General features: G+C 50.7%; 2 protein-coding genes across 8 annotated transcripts in view; one reads left to right on the top strand and one right to left on the bottom strand.

Annotated features, from left to right (window-relative positions):
• The window catches only part of KCTD17 (potassium channel tetramerization domain containing 17), a 12,169-nt gene extending 6,499 nt beyond the window's left edge, over positions 1 to 5,670 (top strand). For 4 of the 7 annotated variants that reach the window (XM_087763890.1, XM_087763888.1, XM_009475175.2 and 1 more), the window contains one exon: positions 881 to 1,623. Coding sequence is in view for 2 of the 7 variants with exons in the window: in XM_009475175.2 (XP_009473450.2) it covers positions 881 to 910 (30 nt within the window). In the remaining 5 variants the exon portion in view is untranslated. Of the gene's footprint in view, positions 1 to 88; positions 1,624 to 3,786; positions 4,032 to 5,248; positions 5,336 to 5,445 lie in introns of those variants that run through there. The other 3 variants (XR_015706194.1, XR_015706193.1, XM_087763889.1) reach the window with 3 other exon arrangements.
• On the bottom strand, positions 2,997 to 22,452 carry TMPRSS6 (transmembrane serine protease 6). Its single transcript, XM_087763876.1, has 18 exons — positions 22,345 to 22,452; positions 20,531 to 20,687; positions 20,213 to 20,355; positions 19,950 to 20,017; positions 18,527 to 18,711; positions 15,730 to 15,771; positions 14,571 to 14,775; positions 14,080 to 14,216; positions 13,415 to 13,527; positions 12,854 to 12,963; positions 11,223 to 11,368; positions 10,156 to 10,254; positions 7,915 to 8,028; positions 7,508 to 7,624; positions 6,568 to 6,736; positions 5,278 to 5,549; positions 3,865 to 4,001; positions 2,997 to 3,155 (listed from the first exon to the last, which is right to left on the bottom strand). The coding sequence occupies exons 2-18, from the start codon at positions 20,685 to 20,687 to the stop codon at positions 2,997 to 2,999; spliced, it is 2,373 nt and encodes a 790-aa protein (XP_087620002.1). The 5' UTR covers positions 22,345 to 22,452.

Below are 22,452 nucleotides of genomic sequence, written 5' to 3'. Positions count from 1 at the left end.
GGGAGGGGAAGGAGGGAGGGGAGGTTGACTCATCCCTAAGGTGGCTTTTCCAATTCTCATTCTATGTGTGCCTTTACCTGCCCAGCAGGCTCTACGGCTCCGGACCAGAGGCTCTGGCAGCAGAAAGGAGACTGCAGCTAGGAGAAATGAAGAGGGGTGGAAAGGAATGCAAAGCAGGCAGGGGTGGCATGGGAAAGGGGGGGAAGTCTGCCACGTGTCTGCCTGACACGCATGCCAGATCGCTTCTCCAGACTGCCGTCCGCAGCTCCTTTGCCTGCCAGCCCGAGAGCGGTTTGCAGAAGGCAGCCTGTGATTTTCCCTTCCCTGCTCTCGCTTCCCTGGGCTTTTCCCTCACCGCCTCTGCCAGGGTGAGAGCGCAGTGGGAGAGGGTGGCGAAGGCAGAGTGGAAGCAGCCAGTCCCCGCTCCAGACGTTCTCAGCTGTGTACAAAACGAGCCTCTGTGCTCTGCCTCCTGCTCAGGGAGGCTGCCTGGCCAGGGTGCGTGAGGCTGAGTACCGAAGGCTTGAGAAGGAGGATTCCTCTCTCATACTGGAGAACTGGCCCTTGTTAAACCAGAGGTGCTCAGTGCCGCTGTCTGTCCTGGCACTTGTTAGCTGCCTGCCCTCTGTTTGAGAGCCTCTTTGTCCATGGCTGTGGGACCTGTGTGTTGTTCTCTTAAAAGTTGGTGTATGTTAATCACATGGACTTTTCCTTCCTTTTTCTCTGTTCTTCCACTCTCAGTCCTCATCTCTCTTCTTTTTCTTCTGTTCTCATTTCCTCTGTCATTTCCCTTCTCCTGTTTCTCACTCTCCCCTCCATGCTCAATCGCTTTTTTTCCCTGCCGTTGATTTTGTTTCTCTCTTTCTCTCTCCTTCTCTAGCTGTTACAAGCCAGAGGTCTGAGGATCTGATCTCGACACTCCACTCCAGCCTTTTAATTTCTGGTTTATATCTTTATTTTTGTACTGCAGTCTATGGCAGCTCCTTGTCCCACAGTGACACCCCCCAGCTCCCTTCACTCTTCACATGCAGCCATTCTTTTTTACAAACTCACCTCGGAGGCCTGAGCCTCAGCCCTGGAGGAGGGCAGATGCTCCCAGGAGCCCCTGGGCTGCTGCAGGGACTGGAGCCCTCACCCCCCTCCCATGCCTAGCAAGCTGGCTTTCCTTAATGTCACAGTGGCCCCTGCTGGGGACATCAGTGATCAGCCACTGCAGCCTGCGGTCCCTTCCTGAACACCCTGGATGCGACTGGGGCTCCGAGGTGGTGGCAGCTGCTGTAGGACCAGTCCTCACCCTTTCGCTGTTGCAGGCAGCTGTTCTGGGCTTGTGGCCGGAGGGCAAATGCAGAGCCACTGCCCTTTTCTGGGCCACCTGCACTGCTCGCAGGATGTCCCTGTGCTGCGTATCACGCTCCTTGGTGCCTTGCTCCCTGTCCCCCAAAGCAGCCTGTGTCGGCAGGGTGAGGGAGAGACAGGCCTGCTGCCCGGGTACCGGGAACATGCTGGCACCTGACGTTGTGTCTGCTAGCACAGGGAGATCCCTGCCTCGGGGAGCGGGGCATTTGCTTCACTGCTCTGTCTGAGGACACGAGGTTGTAACTCCTGAATAAAATTCACAGTCTGTTCCTCCTTGCCGCCTCTCATTTCAAGTGGCAGAAATTTGGCACTGGTAGAAGGGGGTGGGAGCTGGAGAAGAGGAGTTTGGATTCACCACCTGGAGCCACTGCTTGTGCTGCGCTTGTCTTCTGGGGGCTGGAGGTACTTCCTACCGCATCTGTGCTGCATCCCCACTGCAGGCAGCTGGGCTACACAGCAGGTTTGCTTAGTGGTATCTGCACCCCTAAATCACAACAATAAGCGAGGACCGCCTATCTAGCTAGCGTATTGACCCCACTGCACCTGGGACACAGCTGAGAGGAAGGGCAGGGGTGTGGAAGCTTTTGCCAGTTGCCAGTGCCAGGATTGGAATTTGGTCAAAAAGATACAAACCCCAAGATAATTTTTAAAGAGTGAGGCAAGCTAGAGCCAAAAAACCCTCTCAAATTAATTTTATTTCTAATTCCAGAAAGCGGCCCATTGTATATATATATACACACACACATATATATGTATATCTTCAGTAAAAAAACCAAACCCATAGCAGTCACTGTTTAAGCACTGTGCCCTTAAGCTTTCTCCTTCACCTCCTGGATTATCTGAGTTAGGAGATGGAAGCAGTTGAGACACCCTCATATTAAAGGTATTTAGAAAGGCTGAGGGAAGGGGATGGGAGGCTGCTCCAATGTTTTTACTGAGGCCTGGGGCCTTTGCCTGAGGGAGTCGAAGTGCGGCAGTGGAGGCTGGGTGCTGCTCCAGCAGGGAGGCAGGACGCGTGCCTAGGGTGTGATGCTGGACTCGTGCCTGGGAGCCAGTGAGACGTGAAGAGTTGCCTGGCTGAGCTGAACAGCATGCTGAGCAGCATACGCCAGCTAAGAAAAGAAGCAATTAGGGAGATGGAAGAGGAGGAGTGATGGGAGGGGAAGGGGGAAGAAGGATGAGCAGCAGGAAGGAAGAGGGAGGCAGATTGATTTCACAGTTACTGGAATCTCTAACTACATCAGTCACATTTTCTTTCAGCAAATGTTCCAGCATAAGATTGTGGCTGAATCACATGGTTCATGGGAAGTTCAACTCCCCTTATTCCTTTTCTCAGAAACCACCAACTCGGGGCCATTGCTGTGTGTCGTGTGTGTGTCCCCGGCCTCCCTGCCAACTCTTTTGGATGGATGGCCTAAAAACACCTTGGGATGCTCCCTGGGAAGCACTGAGGGGGAAGAGGGTCTGCCTACTTTTCTCTACAATCCCCAGCGCAGGCTTTTTTTACCCTGCTCAGAAGAGCATCCTGGGTCTGACAACATCCCACACAGAAACTCTCTCTGAGAGGCAAGCGAGCAAGATCAGGAATGAATGCTGTGTGAGTGTAGGTCTGATGGGGAGAAGGCAGAGATGCACTTTTCTCAGCTCATGGTTTGGTTCATCCAGCTCAGCACTTGAGTGATCCTGGTGTATACTCCATAGTGGTTTGGACGTGCGCATCCCATTCCCCAGCTGACCAAACCAGCCAGAAACCACCTGCCACTGGGTTCCTTGCAGGCCAGTGGACCTCCAGAATCACCCTAAAGAAAGGGAAAGAAAAATGGGGTGATTGTGATCCACCAGCTTCTCCTGCTGGATGATTACACTACCTTTGAGTCCCTCTGTATGCAGATTCCTGTATCCCCTCAACTCATGCCTGGGACACCTGCAAAATCCTTTGTACCTTAGGCAGATGTCAAAAACAGTCTCCAGTGCAAACATCTGACCCATTGTTGCATTCCTTCATCATGCAAATTCCTCCCCCTTAGCCAGCTCCCAAGAAGCTGACATCTCTATTGTTTCCTTCTGCTCCATGTGGCATTTCCAAATATATGGAGAGCAAGGAAACTGGTGGAAATTAACTGGATACCAGGAGGGATGGGAGACAGAGGAATTCCTTGAGATTGATAGTAATGAAGGAACAGACAGGTTACTGTGTGTGACAGATGCTAATGAGGCTGAGCGGGGAAGAGACTGATGTAGACTTGGAAGTGGGAGATAAAGAGTGGAGAATGAGCTGAAATGAGAAAAGGAGAAGTTTAAGTGTATTTGGATCCTGTCTAAGGCAAAGATGCTGGGAAGAAGTGGTCCTCAGAGCTGTTGTTGGCCACTTAGACCCAAGGAAGGGTTGGAGGAGTCAGGCATTTTATGGTCTTTTCACCCTTGTTTCAGGCTATGGAGTGCATTTGGGAGACTTGGGACACGCCCCACCTCTGGTAGTCAACCCTGATCCCACAACTTGTCATTCACCTGGCAGGCATCTTTCTTGCCCTTCTGGTACCCAGCACACAGCATCCTGGGAGAAATCATGTAGTGATAGGCCTCACTGCATATGTCCTGCTGGATGAGCTGCACGTCCACCTTCTGTAGAACATTGCTGATGTGCCCTGAGGGGTAGAGCACCAAAAACAGTGCAGGTGAGTAATGGTGGAGCTTTCCACCAGTTACCATGATCCCCCAGCCCATGCCCATCTCACTGCATGCTGAAAGCTGCCATCTGAATTACTGTTCTGCTCTCTGCTGGCATTGCAGTCGCTGACTTTCAGCAGAGCACTTCACTTGCATGGAGGGAGTAACATTCCCCTGCAGTCCCTTTCCCTACAGGGATATGTTGTGGGCACTTCAGCTTTTGGGACAAGGGGGATTCTCGTTTGGGGAAACCTCTGAGACGTTAGAGTTTTGGATTTGCTTCTCATTGAAATGGTTGTTAAGTTCTTCTGACTAAGTATGCAAACCAGAAGCGTCCACTTCTGGATAGACCTCTGAGTGTTTCCATTTAGGAAGCAACTGGAGCAAGCACATGAGTGTGAGTGAAGGCACTAAGCTCACCTGGGTGATCACATCTATATTCCTGTGCCATGCACTACCAGAGAACAGCCTGGACCTGTTTTTTGGCCCTATGGGGAGGGAACATTAGGGGTCATGCCCATACAGCTAAATTCTTCCTCACAAAACAGAATGGACTCATCCATACCACCTCATGGGAACAGGTCTTGGCCCATGCTGTTCCCCAGCAGTGTGTGGGCGTTATGTGGCCAAAATGGTACCAGGGCTCATGCTGACAATTACACAGTGTGATCCTCAGGGGACAGCACTCAGACCCTGCACTGCTCCCATTGAATTTATTAGTGCAGGTGTTTTTGGGGGCACCCAGGTCCTAGGGTCTTTGGCATGGGGAAAATATTGCTGCAGGGGCCACAGACAGGTGTCCCCAGGAGACCTAGTCCTGGTTTGATGAAAAGCACTTTTTCATCTCTACTCTCTCTGGTCAGGCTCTGTCCCTGGGAAATGACCCAACAGGAGCCCACCTGTCTACGCAGGCATGGGGTTGGGCTTTGGGTCTGGGGCTGCTCCACGCTGTGGCCGTGGCTGAATAGTCCCTGGTCAGACCCCTAATTCCTGAAGGGCTATTCTAGTCTTTGTATGAAGGAATATGTGCTGTCCCCATATAGCTTACCAGACTCTCACGCCTGCCTCTCTGAATGTGGTCTCAAGGCACTCATACAGGTAACTTTCACCAACCTGTGACCCAAAATCAAAGAGGGTGAAGGAGGCTTAATGCTTTGGGGTGAACAGAAGTCTATTCTGCCTACCCCACATCTGAACCTATGTTTCCACCTTGGCTCTGCTACAGTAGACCACCAGCAAAGACCTTGCACCTACCACCTTCCTTGAGGGCTCCCCAGCCAGTGATCCAGCAATGAAGGCCAGGCTCAAAGAGGTGAGAAGGAGCAGGCAAGCAGATGGGCTGGATTAAGGACGAGATTATCACAGGATGGTCCAGCTGGAGCAGGGCCACATCATAATCATGGCTGTCCTCCTCGTAATAAGGGTGAAGGAAGAGGCGGATCACCTTGAAGGACACCTCTGTGTGGCCGGTGGTGTTTTGGAAATATTTACCCAAGTAAACGGTCCAGATGGAGGCGGAGGCCAGTCTGTAGGATGCAGCAGAGAAGATAACTCATCACATGAACAGAGAAGTATGGGCAGAGCCTGGCTGCTTCTGTCGCAGTCTTTTGAGTAGTCTCTGATATAGATGATCATCTTCTTCAGAGATTGTTTTTTGGCTACTCATTTCAAGAAACTAGGAGGGACATCTCTTTGATGCCTTGACATGCCTGTACAGTGGGACCAGCTTTGGGCAGACACTCACACACATAGCCTCAGTCCTACCAAGGCTAGTGATACCATATGAAGGATGACCAGCAGCTCCTCCTCCTCCCCAAGCTCACATGGCATCAGGAGGGAAGGGCAGCCAGGGAAATACAGAAGTAGTAGCTGGGGAGGTGGAGGATCCCCACTGGCTCACTGGTGGAGGAAAAGGGGAGTTTGGAGGAGGTGGAGACTGGGCCTGAGGGTGCACACTCCTTCCCCCACCCCGCCCTGTCACCCAGCACAGCTGTGGACCTTCCTCCTCCTCACTTCTTCCCAGTTAGCAGGAATGAGTGACCCCTCCTGATCTGCATGTTACTGCCGCTGTTGTGGTACGTACACTGGGTGGAAGGAACTGGGGGAGAGACCGTGCTTCCCCCTGAAAGGGCATGCCCTGGAGACGGGCATCATGGGACCCAAACAGCAGCTTCCACAGGTAATGCTATCCTGGCCCCATGCTAGCACATGCTGATGCCTTCATGGTTGTGACAGCATGGGGACAAGCCAGAGCCAAAGCAAAGGTGGAGCTGTGAATTGTGTTCCACTGCCATTGCCCTCTCAAAACTGCTCTGTGAATCCCAGCACTTCCCTTTTTTTCCCTGCATGCACACCCACATACTCGTGTGTGTATCCATACCCCTTTCTCCAGCTCCAAGCCACAGGGAAGCATGGCACGGGTGCCAGATGAATGGTGCAGCTGCCCTGCGACATCTTAATAAGCCAGATGATCCTCCCATCATGTGTGACATGGAAAGCGATGCAAATCCTTCTCCTGTCCAGCACCCTCCCCTCTCCATTTACCTCTCATCCTGGAAGCAGTGCGCAGCTGAGACCACCCAACGGTCAGCAATGAGTGTTCCCCCGCAAATGTGGCGTCCCCGAACTTGCAGGCTGGCCTGCCACGGCCATTCCCCTTCCACAGAATTTGCACCACCCACGATCCTGCTGAGAGGGGCTTGCAGCCCACAGTCTGAGGAGGAGGAGACACAGCAGGTACTTCAGAGGAGGAAGGGAACGTGATATACTGTGCCTGCCCTTTCTTTCCTACTTAATTGACTGAAGAGTTTGACCTCTAATCCCTTGCCTTACCCAGCCAGCAGATGTTTTATGTACTGCCCAGGACAGGTCTAGCGAGCACTCCCTCCAAGTGCATGTCCCCACTGATGCCTGCACAGCCTTACCCCACCTCCAGCTGCAGCCTGGGGATGCCTTCGGGGCAGCATGCTGCCTGTGCTACCTGCTGTCCTGTCGGGGAATCCTTGCAGCCATTCCCTTTTGTTGCCCACTGAGGCGCCAGAAACACCAAGCAGGGAAATCAAAACACGAGCTCTCTCCCTGCCAGTGACCATGCAGTCATGGGTGATTTCTCTGGCTGGAGCCTTGTAGGATGGCATTACTTCACATAAACCAGAACAGTGGTCCAACAGGTCACCTGTGGGTAGGACCTGCCCTGTGAGACACGTCTATCTGGCCTGATGCCTCTGCCTGAAGGAGATGGGGAGCAGCTGTCCAAAGAGAAGACAACACGTCCTGGCAGCTCAGCACAGAGAGCTGGCTTGTTGCTGCTGCCACTGCAGGATGGAGCTGTGGCATTGCGGCCGTAGGGCTGGGGTAGGGAAAAGGTGGTGGAACAAGGGAGGGTGGGTGCTTATGCTGGGGTGGCAGGGGGAAAAGGGGGCAACTTGCAGCTATGTGGCATCCTGTACCTGCCTGGCTGACGTGCACCTGAGCATTTCCTCACCACAGCGCTTCTCGTCGGACAGGTCCTTGCAGTCTGCAGTGGTGTCACACAGGGGGTTGGGTTTCCTCACACAGGTCCCATCTTCACAGCGGTAGGTGAAAGGACCACAGGGGACCCCTGCGAAGAGGAAGGGCAGCCAGGGCTGAGGGAGGGTGGCAAGTTGCAACACAGCCTGAAGTCCTTTGAGTGGGGGAAAAAAGGCAGCAGAGAGCTTGGGGGAACTCCATAAATGATGACAGGGAATTTCCTGAGCAAGCTTGGTCCGCTACAGAGCAAACGTTATGAGCAGGTCAGGCACGTTAACTCCCAGGTGGTGCCCTTACCTCATAAGAGGGAAGTATGCTACCAACAGCCTTGGCTCAAGCATAGGGGAAGCATTTGTCAGCCCAGCACCATCCCCTTCCTACCTTCACTGCATTGCTCCTCATCGCTCCCATTGACACAGTCCAGCTGCTGATTGCAGACCCTGCTGAACTCGATGCAAGTGCTGTCCTCGCGGCACTGGAACTTTGCAGGGCACACTGCATGGGAAGAAAGTGCGTGGGAATGAGGCGTGCAAGACAAGGTGTCGGGTGTGAGATCAGGGCCCTAAGTGCACCAGTAGGCTCCGCAATCTCTTCCCCCACCTGATAAGGTTTTGGCAGCCTGTGCTTAAGACCAGCTCTGGTATAGTGCAACTGTGTAATCTTGAAACAGACTGCCATGAAAAGCAGGAGCCTGGCCCCCTTTTGCTCAGGAGTTGCATTTAATCTGAGGTCCTTGCTATTGGCCTTTGCCTGATCTACGTTGTAGGCATGCCTGCACCTTGTCTTATACCTTGCTGATGCTTCCTTAACTTTCCTTGATTTCTTGGCTTGGCCTCGGACCTGCCTCATCACCATGGACTTGTCTTGCAGTCACTGGACTCTTGGTTGACCCCAGGTTACCATCACCAGACCTGGTCTGCTTGCCTTGTTCAGGTTCTGCAGGACCGCATCCTGTCTGGTGAGGTCACTGTTCCTCCTGCCTTGCTGTCACCCTCAGCTCATGGGTCACCTTCCCCCTACAGAGCAGCTGCTCCTCTTGCTCTCTGACAGGTAAGTCCTGAAAGATGATGAATTCCTTGATATCCATGAGCTCTGAGAGCTGCTCAGGATGGAGGTGGGCCTAAGGTGCCTACCCATCACAGAGTTTGACTTCTGATTATACATTTTCATAGCAGGAACTGTCCCCTTGTCCTGTGTTTGTGTGTATGGGCCAGTACCTCCTGGGAATTTTCTTACTGCAATTGACTACAATTTCTTCAGTAATTAGTGTGGGGCTTCCAGATGACTGGGGGTCTCAGGCAATGTGAACATTGATTTTAAAGACAGGGGTTGTTCCATACAGACATGGAGTGAATAAGCAAGGATGCAACAGTGGCAGGAGTGTAAGAAAGGAAGGAAATCACAATGTTTCTATTTTCTTTTTCAAATACAAAGAGGTGTTTGAAAACACTAAGAAACAAATACTTTTTTTGTTCAGTCTTTTGGTCTGTGTTAACCTGTGGAACTGAATGATACAAGATATCCCTGGGTCCAAAAAGCTAACAGTATTCAAGAAAGGATTAGATATTCATAAGGATGCATATGTATGCTTGTCTGTATGAGGGAAGAAAGCAAGCAAGCCCTGATGTCAGAGAGCTGGATGAGGGGACAGAGTGCACCCTCAACAAGACTGCAGACAATACAAAACCCAACCTCGGTGATCCTGTGAGAACTCCCACACTTCCAGCACTGAATTGAAACTTCTTTGAGAAAAATTTCTTCTTCCTTTTACTTTAGACTTTTCTATACCCTCCTTTGAATCTTTCAGAACTGGCCACTGTCTCCAGTGGTTCAGGGATCTTTCTCTCTGTGAAAAAACAGCTGTAGGGGACAACTAATGAAAAATCAGTGGTAGCAGCAATGTAATGAGCCCCTCGCCTCACACCAGGGATGGGAGAGTAGATGAATTAGGTGTCATGCCTGAGCCAGAATAGCTGTTCCTATGAGAATGGGGCTTTGCAGGACTCCTGGGATGCTGGAGACAGTGTCTGCATCAGCACTAATTGCTGTTGGCATGAAGAGCTGATGGCTGATCGAGGACTTAGATGCTTCCAAACTGGGGCACAACATATGGGTGAGGATCTGTACAGATCAAGAGTCACGAACAGCCTGGGGGGAGAGGGGAGAGAGCAGAGCAGCGGGTGGGCTTGGGGAGGTGTGGGCAAGGTGGGAGCGCGGGGAGGGGGATGCTGAGTGGTATGACAGCAGAAGGGGCTGTAGGCCAGGACTGAGCTTGATCATCAGGCCTGGGTGGGGGGAAAGCAGGACACGGTGGGGGACAGCTTGGGCAGGGGCCTTCCCTCAGGCTGCCTGGAGCTTTTGGTGCATGGGTATCAGAGGTTTCTCCCGGGAAGACTGTGTGATCCACAGGAGCAAGAAGTGTTGTTGCTTCTTCCCAAGCAGGCTGAAGCCACCTGGCAGTCGGATGAGGCTTTTGTGGATGCAGAGGTTTAAGGTCCTGGAGGGGAGGTACAAGGCTGCACCCAGGCCAGCTGAATCCTCCCCATCTCTCCCTGCCTTTGGAGGAGCAAGGGGCTGTGTCCTGCTGAGACCAGGGACCAACGCAGAGAAGATATCACTCACCACAATTTCTCTCATCTAGCCCATTGGGGCAATCTTTGATCCCATCACAGGCTGGGACGCACAAGCCGTTCACCGAACACAGGAACTCCCCGGGACAGGCTGTGAAACCACCAGAGAGTAGTTAGTCCCCAGTGACTGGAAACCTCCTTGCAGCAGAGCACCGTGGCTTGAAAGTGGAGAGTGGAGCTGCACACTTTCCTGACCACACGTGTGCTGCAGCAGCATGCTGGCCGCACTCGCTGCGCTCCCCCAAACCTGCCATGTCATCCGCTCTGAACAAGGGCAAATGGAGACAGGCTATGCACCAGGGGAAGGAGGGCTCTTTGCTTGCTTCCCATTGTATCAATGGGCAAGAGCCAAGAGAGCCACCCGCCTGGCATGCTATGCCTCTGCTTTAGCACTGTTTCATGACTCCTGAATGCTGTGGAAAAGCTGCAATGGGTTCTTTGGAGTTGTTATTAAAACTTGGTCAGGGCCTTGAAGGGGTTGGTGTTAGACACGTGTTGGCAGGTGCACATATTGGGGACTGGTATACGATACAGGCACTCTTTAGGAGGGAGATGGAGAAACCTTGGAAAGACAACTGTGGGTGTGCATTTGCATATGTGTGTATGCATATTTGTGTGCGGTTTTATTCGTCTCGCACTTGCACGGATTCCAAGGTGAGCAGGAAACAGCTCTCTCTAAGAGCCCTTATAATTGAAATAAAAGTCACTTCAAATCAGAGATGGTCTCTCATTGAATTCCCAAGGCCAGTCCATGATGTGGGCACAGGGGTGAGCCTGCAGGCAACTCTCTGAATCTGGGCTGCGGCGCATGGATGCTCTGACAACATGAGGCAGGGCCACATGTGCAGAAGCAGCTTTGCACGTAAATGCCTCTTCTTTTTGGCAAATCAGGGGTTTGTGCATCACCACATTTGTGAACATGTGCCTGAAGGGCAAACGGCACTTAAGGCTCACGGGATGTGTCTTGTGTTTTTCCTAACACAAGTCAAGCGCACAAGGGCTGCTGGTAGCCAGCTGGGACCCCACCACCCCAAGAAGGAACAAGGAGCCTCAACTTACGGTCAGATAGGTTGTACAGGCTGTAAGCTGCCTGTACACCAGGGCCTGTTAAGGAGATCTGCGAGGTGAAGGCGATGGTGATGTCAGCCGAGGATGTGACTGGGATCCGCTCGGCATAGGCTTGCAGGGTCCGCAGGCCACACAACCTGAGGGGCAAACACAGGCGCGATGTCCCGGGCAAGGAGGGAGGATAATACAACAAAGTGGGGCAAGGGGGTTCAGTGGGGCTGGGGTGAGAAGGGGCCACACAGAGTGGGTGTGTGTGGGAAGCCAGGAAGGCAAAATGCCTTCAATATGTCATGAGATTATGAAGGATCAATGGGAAAAGGCTGTGATTTAAACTCGTACCCTGCCAACACGCAGGAGAGCTGACACTGGATCTTGCTTTGCCTGGTCACATCTTGGTGACTGAGCAAGGCCAGGATGAGGAGGGAGTAACCTTAGTGAAACAAGGGGTCCTCTCTGTGTGCAAGGCGGCATAACTAACCTAGGGACTCCCCCAAAATGGCTGAAGAAGTGAGGTGAAGAAGCCCCAGAGACAAATAGGGATGAAAACACCACCACACATGAATGCTGTGGTGGGAACTGATGCAGAGAGAGAGGAAACAACTGGAACGGCCTTGATATTCAGCACCGAATAACTAGGGGGAACAGGGCAAAATTAGGCCCGACGAACAGGACGAAAAGAGTCTATGCATGTGGTGACCCAGTTCTGCCTTTAGGCCATGTGCGAGTCCAGACTGACCCTACTATCTTTGGACATTTCCCACTTTCTTGACAAGTGCTGAATTCAGGCCACACAAAGCAATTCAGTTCTTACGTTTATCTTCCCGAAGAAGCCACGTTGTAGAAACTGTGGTGCTGACAGTTTAAGAGAGGAGAACAGGGAGAGAAAAAGTGAAAATCCTAAGCCAGGGGAATGTAGCCTCTGGATCAGACCCTTCAGAAGAAAAGAAGTTACCCCCACAGGAACAGTGGAGAGGAAGTTAATGAGATGGGCTGGGGGAGGTTTTGGAGGGAAAGGGGCAATTTTGCAGTAAGTGGGAGGAAAAACAAAAGCCATCCAGCTCGGAGCCTGCTTTGAGGAGATGGGAGCACAGCAGCTCTTGGTCCTTTGCACCTGGGCAGTGGTGGGCAGCAGCCCCAGCTCCATATGGGTGATGATTTTGGGAAGTCCCGCAGGGGGAGGTGGCTGTAGTCAAAGCAGGAGGATATGGAGCTAGGCGGAAGATCTGTACGGAGGTGGATGCGGGGCAATGGCACACGCAGATAATATCGCAGAGGTGGTGACAGGCAGATTTGCAAACACAGGAGACGTGGGAGGACACCAAGGTTACACACACAGGAGAAAACTAGGAAGCCTGATGCAAACAGCAAGACAGAGAAGGCAGGTTGGTAGCTTGAAGCAAATCTGTAAGAAATGTGCTCACTGGGGAGCCTGCAAACAAGAGAGGCTGAAAGAGAAGTAGACAAGCAAGAGGCACCAGTGCAAACAGTGGCCGCTGCATGTGGTGATGGGCTCTCCTTCCTCAGACCTGATGGCTGAAGTGAGCAGGGAACCTGCAGAGGTTTAACACCAGTTTAATCCCAGGTGGGAAGTGAGAGACAGAAACCAGGACCAGAGCACACACCTTCTGTTCTGAATTATCCACTGGCCTTGGGTACAGGGCAGGTCATGCTTCTGTCTGCTGAGTGCGTAGGCATCGAACCACAGGGTGATCCCATAGCTGAGGGATGGGACCTGCAGGCAAGAGGGTCCAGAGCAGAATGGAGATGGCTCCTATGAGTGCTGCACCCCACTCCACGCGACAGAAACAAGCAGGGTAGATGTGAAGAGGAGAGCTGCCAATTAACACATTGCAAGACAGAAGGAAGCACCATCTAAACTGGGGCCATGCCGCAGCCCAGGATGGCTCTGCTGCTTGTCTCAAAGCATGTTAATTCCTAGCAATTTCTAGCAATCTGGTTCTGACTTGAAGAACTCCTCTGGAAACCAGATTTCAGATTCCTCCTTGTCTATGGCATCTCTGCTCTGGCATGCAATATTAGACTCCTTCCCCTTCAGAAACACACGTTATGTGGAAGCTAGGCTTGCTTCTATGATGAGACCGCTTCTGTACTCCCCCTAATGTGAGGAGTGCCGTGTGGGTTTCAGGGATGGGGTGGATGCTCTTGTGGGAGCTGGCTCTTACCGTCATGTGCCAGGTGCATTGCGTGTTGGGTGAGTAGTAACTGGGGTAGTGTGGGGTGCCGATCTTCCCCTGCTGCTCCAGGCCTTCCCGCAGAGTTATATTCACTTCGCAGGCTGTAAATGCAGACATTCAAAGCCCTGCTACCCATCAGCTCAACCTCAGCCTGGGGATGCTACGTACTCATCCCGTTGTAGGAAGGGAGAAAAGGGGCTCTAAGATCTGATGCTAAAGGTGACTGGGGTGTTCCACCATCCCCCCTCAAGGGGCCATTTCTAGCTGGCAAGACTTGTAGCTTCCTCCTCTTGTTCAGAGAAGGGTAATGGTAAAGTATATTGTTGCTTTAGAGTCTTATATTGAATTGACATTTAACTGCGAGTGCATCTGGGCATGATGTCCGGGCCACATCTGCTCTGTCCATGCACGAGACCTTGGGCTTGCTCCTAAAGTATCACAACCACTCTGGCAGGCAGAGCCTGAGCTGTAAAGACTCAAGCCAGATGCTAATGTATGAGTCCAGTTGAGGGAGCAACATCTAACCTGCTTCTTACTGACCACCTCTACCCTTGCAATCCCGAATGAATTCTGCCCCTAATGGGAATGGAGCACTTCTGATATAACCTGTCTCTTTCCTGTATCTATGCCCCTCCTCCTCCACCCTTCCTCACCTTTGAGGGGCACCACCTGCGCTGAGAGGATGAAGGGGTCATAGTAGCTGTACATGGCTTTCTTCCACACAATGGACATGACAGGGCCTGATGAAAGGACTTCCACAACGGGCTCCTGCCGGCTGCAGCCATAGATCCTGAGTGGAAAGAGATAAAAGGATGGGAGTGAAACAAGCAACAAACAAATGAAAGAGAAGAACAAGAAAGAGACAATGGAGGTCTATGTTATCCACAGCACACGCCTGCTGTGAGGCACTAACTGAATCAAATAAAGGGCCAGCAGAGAGACAGCTCGTGCTGCTGTAATCTCCCAGACTGCACGCCTGGCTGTGTGATATCCCACATCAGTGACTTCAGCTGATCAGCAAGAGGCAGGTTCTGCATCAAAGAGAATTTCCTCTGATGTAGTCTAACACCTTCCCCTGCTGTGGTGTGTCGTGCCATCCTGCCCGGCTTCCCTGCCGTGCTTGCCCTGCTCAGGAGCTACCTACGAGGTGATGAGGTGTTTCTCCAGGGGCCCGGCTGCATCGTACATAGCCAGGCGGTCCCTGCAGTCCGGCAGAGTCCACTCCAGGCGTAGCTTGATCATGTAGCCCTTGAGGCCATGGAGGTGCCAAAGACAACTGGAAGCCAGGTAGTCAGGGCCCTCCAGCCTTAGGACGTCATCCTCCTGGACATAGCTGTACCTGTAGCAACCTGAATCCAGGGGAAACATACAGGCATTTAAACCTCAGGGTGATGTAAACGGAGGCAAGGGGGGTTTAGGAGTGGTTGTAAGGGAAATTAAGATATAGGATTGTCACTTGGGATATCAGCATGAGCTCTATTCAGGATAAGGCTGACTCATCCCAGTGATCTCAGTTTACTTCTACATATGTTGCAGTGGCACCGGTCCCCTTGTACCAGTGCCCCAGTTTCTCTCTATAAGAACTGTCCCCTCTCCCTTGGTTAAGCCAATACTGCCTCAGGCTTTAAATACCAGCACAACACAGTTATCTTCCACTGGCTTAATTTTCTTTTTCACCTCTTTCTCCTCTCGCCCCCATATTCTTACCAGCTTTATATCCCTTCATCTGATTTCCAGGTTTCAGCAGGCTTCCAGACTAGGATTTTTGAGTAAAGGTCAGCTTAAAGGTGAGTTTCTAATATCATATCTAATGCAGGCTGCCAGCCACAGCACTTACAACACTGCCTGAAACAACTAAAAGCACCTTCAAATATCGCTAAGACAATGGACTCCTAAATGACTGACACCACATCCAGTGCAGAGCCATGCAGGAAACCCCCACCCCAGGTTTTTATGGGGCCTGGAATTAGCACCGTTGTACCAGTATACCAAGCTATTTGGCAGGACTCATCAGGGCAGGAACAAGACTTTACTAAGGTGGCTGCACTGCCCCTGGGAGCTGGTATCTCTGCACAGCAGTGTGCTACTGGGGCAGAGGTGTCAGGATGCTCAGAGCAGTCCAGCACATAGCTGTGTCATGTAGTTTGGATCTGGCCAAGCAGCGGCACTGGTACTCCCTTGCTAGTGTTCTCATCTCCCCTTCCCAGGATTTACAACTCCAGGAAGCCAACAAATTTTCTGTCCCCTGTAAAAATCCCTCCCATAAAGTCACAAACTCAAAAGGAAAGGAAAAGATAGCCTACCCAGAGTGGATTTCAGCACTACTATGTCTTTCACACTGGATTCTGTTAGAAAGGAAATATATAAAGGAAGATAAACAAAAAGATAAACTGGTAGTATCTGAATGCTAGCATGGCAAGCGATGACTCCCTTCCTTCCTCTGTAAATGGCTCACTTGCAACTTCGGCATGGGGCATCCTCCAGGTACTTCTCTGTCTGCTCTCAGGGACCTGTTTCGGTCATGCCTTCCCCACTCCCTCTCTGGGAGATTTCTCTGGCCTCTGCTCCAAATCCAACAGCCCCAGTTCATACTTTCCAGCCCACCATGGGCTTCTCTGCCTTTTTTCCTTTCCCATTTTCATGTGCTATTCCAGGACCTCTTCCCCTTCCCAGGAGGGCTGGGCATTGCTTCAGGCAGCCATCCTCCTCCCCTGCCAGCCACACCACAGGGCACAATCTCACTTCCCAGAACCTCCACCATCTGCTCAACCCTCCCCTTCCAGTTTAACTAACCCTCCCTGAAAAGCATGGGAGCTACTGAAGGTGGGGAAGGAGGTCTCTTTTGACGACCACTGGTTGATGAGCTACTTAACATCGTCATAGACTCCACCTCTGGAGAAGGAAGATGCAGAGAAAGCCGCCAGCAAGGACTACAGATCTGTGCAAAACAGAGTCACAGGGTGGACAACACTTTTAGGAGAGCTGGGCTTTGCTCCAGCCTCCCAGCTGAACTGGGAGTGGACAGAGATCAGGTGCTACTGGGAATAATTGCCAAAATAAAAGGCACCGTGAGGTCAATTGGGTGTGAGAATTGCTGTTGGGGGCTTGCCTAGGTCAGGGCTTTGGTCTTTTGTAGCTCCTAAGCAGAGCTTGCAATTCTGTGGGGAGAGCTGAGCAGTTTTGTCATGCCAAAAACAGATGTTGTGGAAAAGATGATCCTGTAGGCATAAGGCAGGCTCCTAGAGAAGCTCATGTGCTGTAGGAAAGGACATGTGCTGAGCTGATATTAAGTACTCTTTCATCTGAAGGTAATAAAATTGAGTTCCTGTAAGGAGAAGGAAGTCCTGAAACTCTTTGGGGGAAAGGGGAGGCTAGTGTCCTGGGGTGAGTGTAGCTGTTAGTAAATATAAAACATTGGAGAGGTTCCTGCACTAGTCAATGGTTTGCAGCTCTGTGTCTTAAGGCAGGCTGCAGAGAGACTTATTCAGAGCTAAGCAGGTCAGCAAATGAGTCTGTCGGAAAGCAATGAGGTGTTAATGACTTACTTGCTATTAGCTAGCTATTTTTTCACTCTCATTTTACAGAGCAAATGAAGCCAGAGGTTAAGTCACTGGCTTGAGGTGACCCTGGCCCAGCAGTATAAGAGGTTTCTGGCTTTTGCCTTAGTTGCTAGACTGTGCTTCTGACTGGAGAGAGAGGCGGAGAGGACTAGGGAAAGCAGAAGGCGCTGGAGAAACTACAACTGGTGTGTTAATTCCAAAACAGAAAGAAGTGTGGTCTGCTGAAATGAATAAAACAGTGAAACAGATGGAAAGGGAATAAGAGGGAACTGGGAACCACTAAAAGAATGGCACCATCATTTTTATTTGTTTATGAGTTACATTATGAAGTGAATAAATAAAGGGAAAACACTAGATGGGCTGACTTGGAAGCATTTAGCATATTATCTTATGATATCTTTCTTAAGAAAGTTAATTTCAATTGGCTGAGCATAAGGTCTGGTATGCTGGAAACAAATCATAAGTAGAAGTAAGTGACTAATGGTAATTGCGGGAGGAGATGTCTTCATGAGATGCTAATGCAGCTTCAGAATAAGATCTTAACATGATGGTCTGGATGAGGGAGTGAAAATCATTTTGAGGAAATCATATTTTCTTTGGGGACAGAAAAAAAATTACCCTCAAAACAAAACAATTGAAACGTGGAGGGAAAAGTTAAAGAAAATATGGGTGGGATATATTAAAATAAGATTCACCTTAGAAAAATGCAAGATAACAGGTCTGAGGAAAAAAACTTGGAGATGTAGCATTTCATGGGAAGAAGAAACTTGGAAATGAGAGTCCGAAGGGGAGAGAAGAAACACAATGTATTTTAAAACTTGTGGAGTTTGGGGTTCTGTAAGAGGGATCAGATCAGGCTGAAAAGTTATGTCTGGCTATAAAGACCAAATACAAATTCCACTGGACTTGGATGCATTGAATACAGACACCTCCCTAGTCCTTTATCTAACACCTATTTTAGAGCAGTTCTGTAGGGGTGGCTTTTTAAACAGGCTGTGATCTTCACTGTGGGCAACAATAAATTATCCTTAAAATCATATGTCAAGAACTGAAGTGGCAACAATGCTTTCTCTCAGAGGAAGACCAGTGGTGACTCAGGTATGTTGCCTTTGTTCTTCTCTCAATCAAGTAGCCTGGAATAATCTCCCAAAGGAAAGCAGGAAACCTAATTGCTTGCTATTTTTGAGCTGAGCTGATCAAAGTCATGACCTGTGTAAGGTCTTACTCCACAGAAGCCAAAGCTGATGGGAGGAGGAGGAAAAAAAAAAGTTACCTAGCTGGTCATGGTCAGCTGTATCTCCAATAATCTTTAATCCTTCAAAGGAAGGATGCTTTTTAAATCAAACTTCAGTTCTCCTCTATCAGGAAGAAATACATGTAATTGTGTCTCCTGATCCTCACTTTTTCCCTGTCCTCTTCAGGTTTCCCCTATGCCCTTCAGTAGTGACTTCTGGCCTTTTCTCCTAGCCTCCCTTCAGCACCTTATAAATCTTGGAGCATTTCTGACTGCTCAGGCCATAGCTGAGCAGCTGGTACTTACCCAGCAGAACCAGCGAGTCTGGGTTGACCCTGTACTCCGTCTGGTAGGACAGGCTGCCAGAGCGGTTGAAGCTGGTGGAGAGCTCTTGGTGGAGCACTGTGTTTACCCTCTCAGCAGTCACCTCCTTCTGCTGACTCTCAGGGATTTGGAGGGCAAACCAGAAGAAGAAGGTCAGAGCCCCCTCCCTAACAGAGAAATGGCATGTTAAATATCCTCTCTCTTCCTCTCCAGAATCACTGGAGAGACAAACTCCAGAGATTAACACCGCACTGTTTTTCCACAAATCAGACATATCTGTGTGGGCTTTCCATTTCACTGCTGTGACCCAGAGGAACCACTCTGAGTGGGGCAGGAGAGCTGCTATGTCCATGGTGATAGTTAATGCTCAGTCCTTTGGGGGAGGAAGCCATTTTATGCCATCTGGCTTTAGTGATGACCATACGTGGTCAAATTAATGTGATAATTAATCAAGACTGGTCTATTGAGTAATCTCATTTCGGGTAGAAATGACCTTTGGTTACTACTGACCAGGGGTTGAAAAAAACCACTCAAGACTTCATTGTCTCACCTCCCAGTGGCAACAAGTGGATGATTTATGACTCAGTACCTTACCACAGGCCATTAGTGCTGGGCAGGCTCAAGCTGGAAGAGGCTGTGACTGGGAAAGCTCTGTTCAACCAGCTGGCAGGGAAAATTGTCTGGGGGAGGGGGAAGAGGTGCTGAAACAAACCTTTGTTCAGTAAAAGGCTAGAGAAAGAATTGCAAGTGAAACTTTTCCTTCCCCAGTTGAAAAAGGAGTTGCCTCAAAATTGGAATTTTCTTTAGCTGAAGGACAAATTGAGGGGTGTAGTTTTCCATGGAAAAAAAATCAGAAGCAAATGTGTACGTCAGTTCGGAAGTTATTCCTGCTTTCTTGATCTACTGTGATGACCTGCCAAGCTGTAGTCCCACATCTGTCCCATTCCACTATTACCCTATTCCCACGTGGACTATGCTTCTTGGCTGGAATACCTTTTCCATGGTGCATTCTGGCCTCTCCCTTCTGGTGCCTAGAATCAGGCCATAAAATGACTTTCTTGAATTAGAGAAATTAATTTCCAGCTGCTTAGTTTCTACTGAGAAAGCGAAGCCCTGATTTTTTTTCAGTTCTTTCCAGTCAATTTTTTTTCTCTCTTGAACTTTTGCCTCTCTGAAAAATTTCTCAGTTTTGGCTTTTCATCGTGACCTTGGATGAAGACGAACATCAAAATATCCCCAGCTCTGTCATGCTGGAACCATTCTGGATCTGGACTGCCCAGCCTAGCCTAGAGCTCACAATGGGGACCGCAGCAGTTTATCATGGCCGGCTTTCAGTGGAACCAGAATAAAAGTGACTGGAAACTTTCACACACGAACAAGCAAAAATGCTCTGGGTGCTACTCACCCAAAGGCATACACTGTGCTCGAGTTGTAATATCGACCCAGCTCTGTGGCACGAATCAGTTCCTTCAGCTGCAACGAGAATGTCATCTGATAACTACAGCACAATGTTATAGTGGAAAAAGGACCTATGGCCACCCCTGTATTGCATCCCTCTTCCTGTACAGACCCACCAAGTCTGTCACTTGGATGGGGGTACCTGACCTCTTTCTCTTTCTACTCATTGAACTGCCTCAGGGCCAGCTCTGGTCATGAAATTGCCCTTACCATCTCCTGGAGCTTAGCTGACTCCAACCAGAAGGCTCTGGACTCCACCTGCCCAAGGTCTGGGGAGTATTGGCGATTGAGGACCTGGAGGCTGCCAGAGTAAAACTGCAGAACGGCCGGTTCCAGGTGCCATGGTCTGTAGTCTGCCAAGAGAAGATGCTACTGGATTACCTTGCTGATATGTAGGACAGAGGGGTTTACCCCTATGTATGAGTCTGTAAAGATCACCCAGAGTCACTAATGCGCTTTAGGCTGGGCATTGCCTTGACTACACCCCACCCACCTCCTGTGTGGGGACAAAACATGTTGAATTTTTACCTAGGAAATACCAGGTTGCTGCAGCAGCTCCAGCCAGCAAAAGAAAGGCTATCCCGAGGGGCGCATAGCGGAGGCAGTCACGTGGGTTAGTCTCCGATTCGTCCTTTGAGAAGGAGCTGGCATCTTCCTCCTGTTCCTCGGCCTCCATCAGGGGCATCTAGTGACACAGCACACCATGGTCAGGCTGGGTTTTCTGTATCCCTTTACATCTGTCTCTGGAGGTGCTCTGCCATCTCTGTGCTCCTCTCCCAAGATCTATAGCCCGAAGAGATCTGTGTGCTAAGCATCAAAGACTTTGCTCACTGCAAATGTGAGTAAAACTCCTAATTCAGTGGGAGACAGACTTCCAGGACACTGCCCTGTCTACGCCTCCTGGGTAATCCCTCAATTTTCAAAGGCATTTCCTGGGTTTTGCTTCTGCCAAAACTACAAATGAGTACAATAATGAATTTCTCCAGAGACAAAAGTGGTGTCCTCCTAGGCTGGGAACGGTTTTAAAACTGGTATTTTATTGACCTAGAAATCAATGCAAAAGAAAATCCGTGACCTCAAATGCACACAGAAGTTGCACGCAACAGCCCAACCTGGGAACCTGAAATTGCAATTTGCCTGCTGTGCCATTTTGCTCTCGGTCCCTAAAAGTAAGCAAACCTTGCCATTCCAACCAGACCATGTGTCCCAGGGCTAAGCCCATACTGACTCACTAGCTGAGCTAGTGAGGAGAGAGCACCTGAACAATGTTCAGCCCTCCACCACCCTCTGCTTGTGCCAGGGGACACCTTCTGGCTTCCGTTGCCCCTCGTCTGCCCCAGGCTGCTTCTTTTGCTTCGTCCTGACCAGCGCCTCCTCTGTCAGCCCCAGGCTCTGAGGGTAAGAAATGCCATTGCCCAAGAGAGCCACGATAATCTTGGTTCTCTATCTCACCCGCCTTCCTTCTCCTTTCCTCTGCTATCACCCAGTGCACAGCTGCCCCCAAAGGCTTTCTGTGTTTCTATGGCTGGAGAGGAAAGGGATGTGAAGGCATCTGTGTGGGAGGGCACAGAGGTCTTGGGGAATGCCTGTGCCATGTCTACGTGTCTGTGAGTCACCTTCGCGCCCAGTGGTGAGTGTGACTGTGCGGGCATGAATGCACAGGAGGGACTTGTTGCCGATGTGGGAAGAGCTGGTTGGCCTCGCACCCATTTTGGCCCACGTGGGTACCCTGGAGCATTCACGCAATAGGGGTGAGTAGTCTTCTCAGTCTCCTTGCTTTCCCCCAGTTACTGAGCCCTGAGGCCTCCAGGCTACTTTGCAACACAGAAACATGCTCGCAGGAACATAAGCACCAGGTAACTCACTCTGAAACGTTAAACCCAGCTTGGTGAACATCAGCACTCGGACAATCAGCCACACATCTGCTTGCTGTAATGCACCCTCCCAGAGAGGCACATGGTACAAACAGGTGCAGCACAAACTGCCTTCCTTTGCTTCTCATGGGCCAGCTTTCTGTGCAACCCCTGGGGAGGATCTCCTCCCCAATGAACCACGTTGGGTGGTCCAGGAGAGCAAGGGCACTTCTCTGTTATCACAGCATCCCTTCAGAAACAGCAGGCACAAGCAAAGAACCGCAGACGGAGTGGTAGGGGGAGGAGGGCAGGAAGCAGCAGTAGAAGAGCCTCTTTGTTAGAAGATTTGATGGCAGGCACCGGGGTTTCCCCCAGAGCTGCAGACCTACCTTTGAAACCTGCTGCTGCCTGTGAGGCCTGGCCCACACCCCCTAGGCAAGCCAGCTCACACATGCACGGAGGAGGGGAGAGAGGAGGACATCTATTTACCCAAGCTCAAGGTCTCCTCAGCGATCAATAACCTGATGCCATGTCCCTTCAGCTCGGCCTTTGTCCTGCACCGTCCTGCCGCAATGGGTCAGCACACCCCGTGCAATG

Source organism: Nipponia nippon, unplaced genomic scaffold (assembly GCF_047370975.1).
Source record: "Nipponia nippon isolate SJK-2023a ecotype South Korea unplaced genomic scaffold, ASM4737097v1 scaffold_3, whole genome shotgun sequence".
In the NCBI taxonomy this organism is placed as follows: Eukaryota; Metazoa; Chordata; class Aves; order Pelecaniformes; family Threskiornithidae; genus Nipponia; species Nipponia nippon.
Note: the sequence above shows the minus strand (reverse complement) of the source record. Positions and strands in the feature narration are given on the sequence as shown.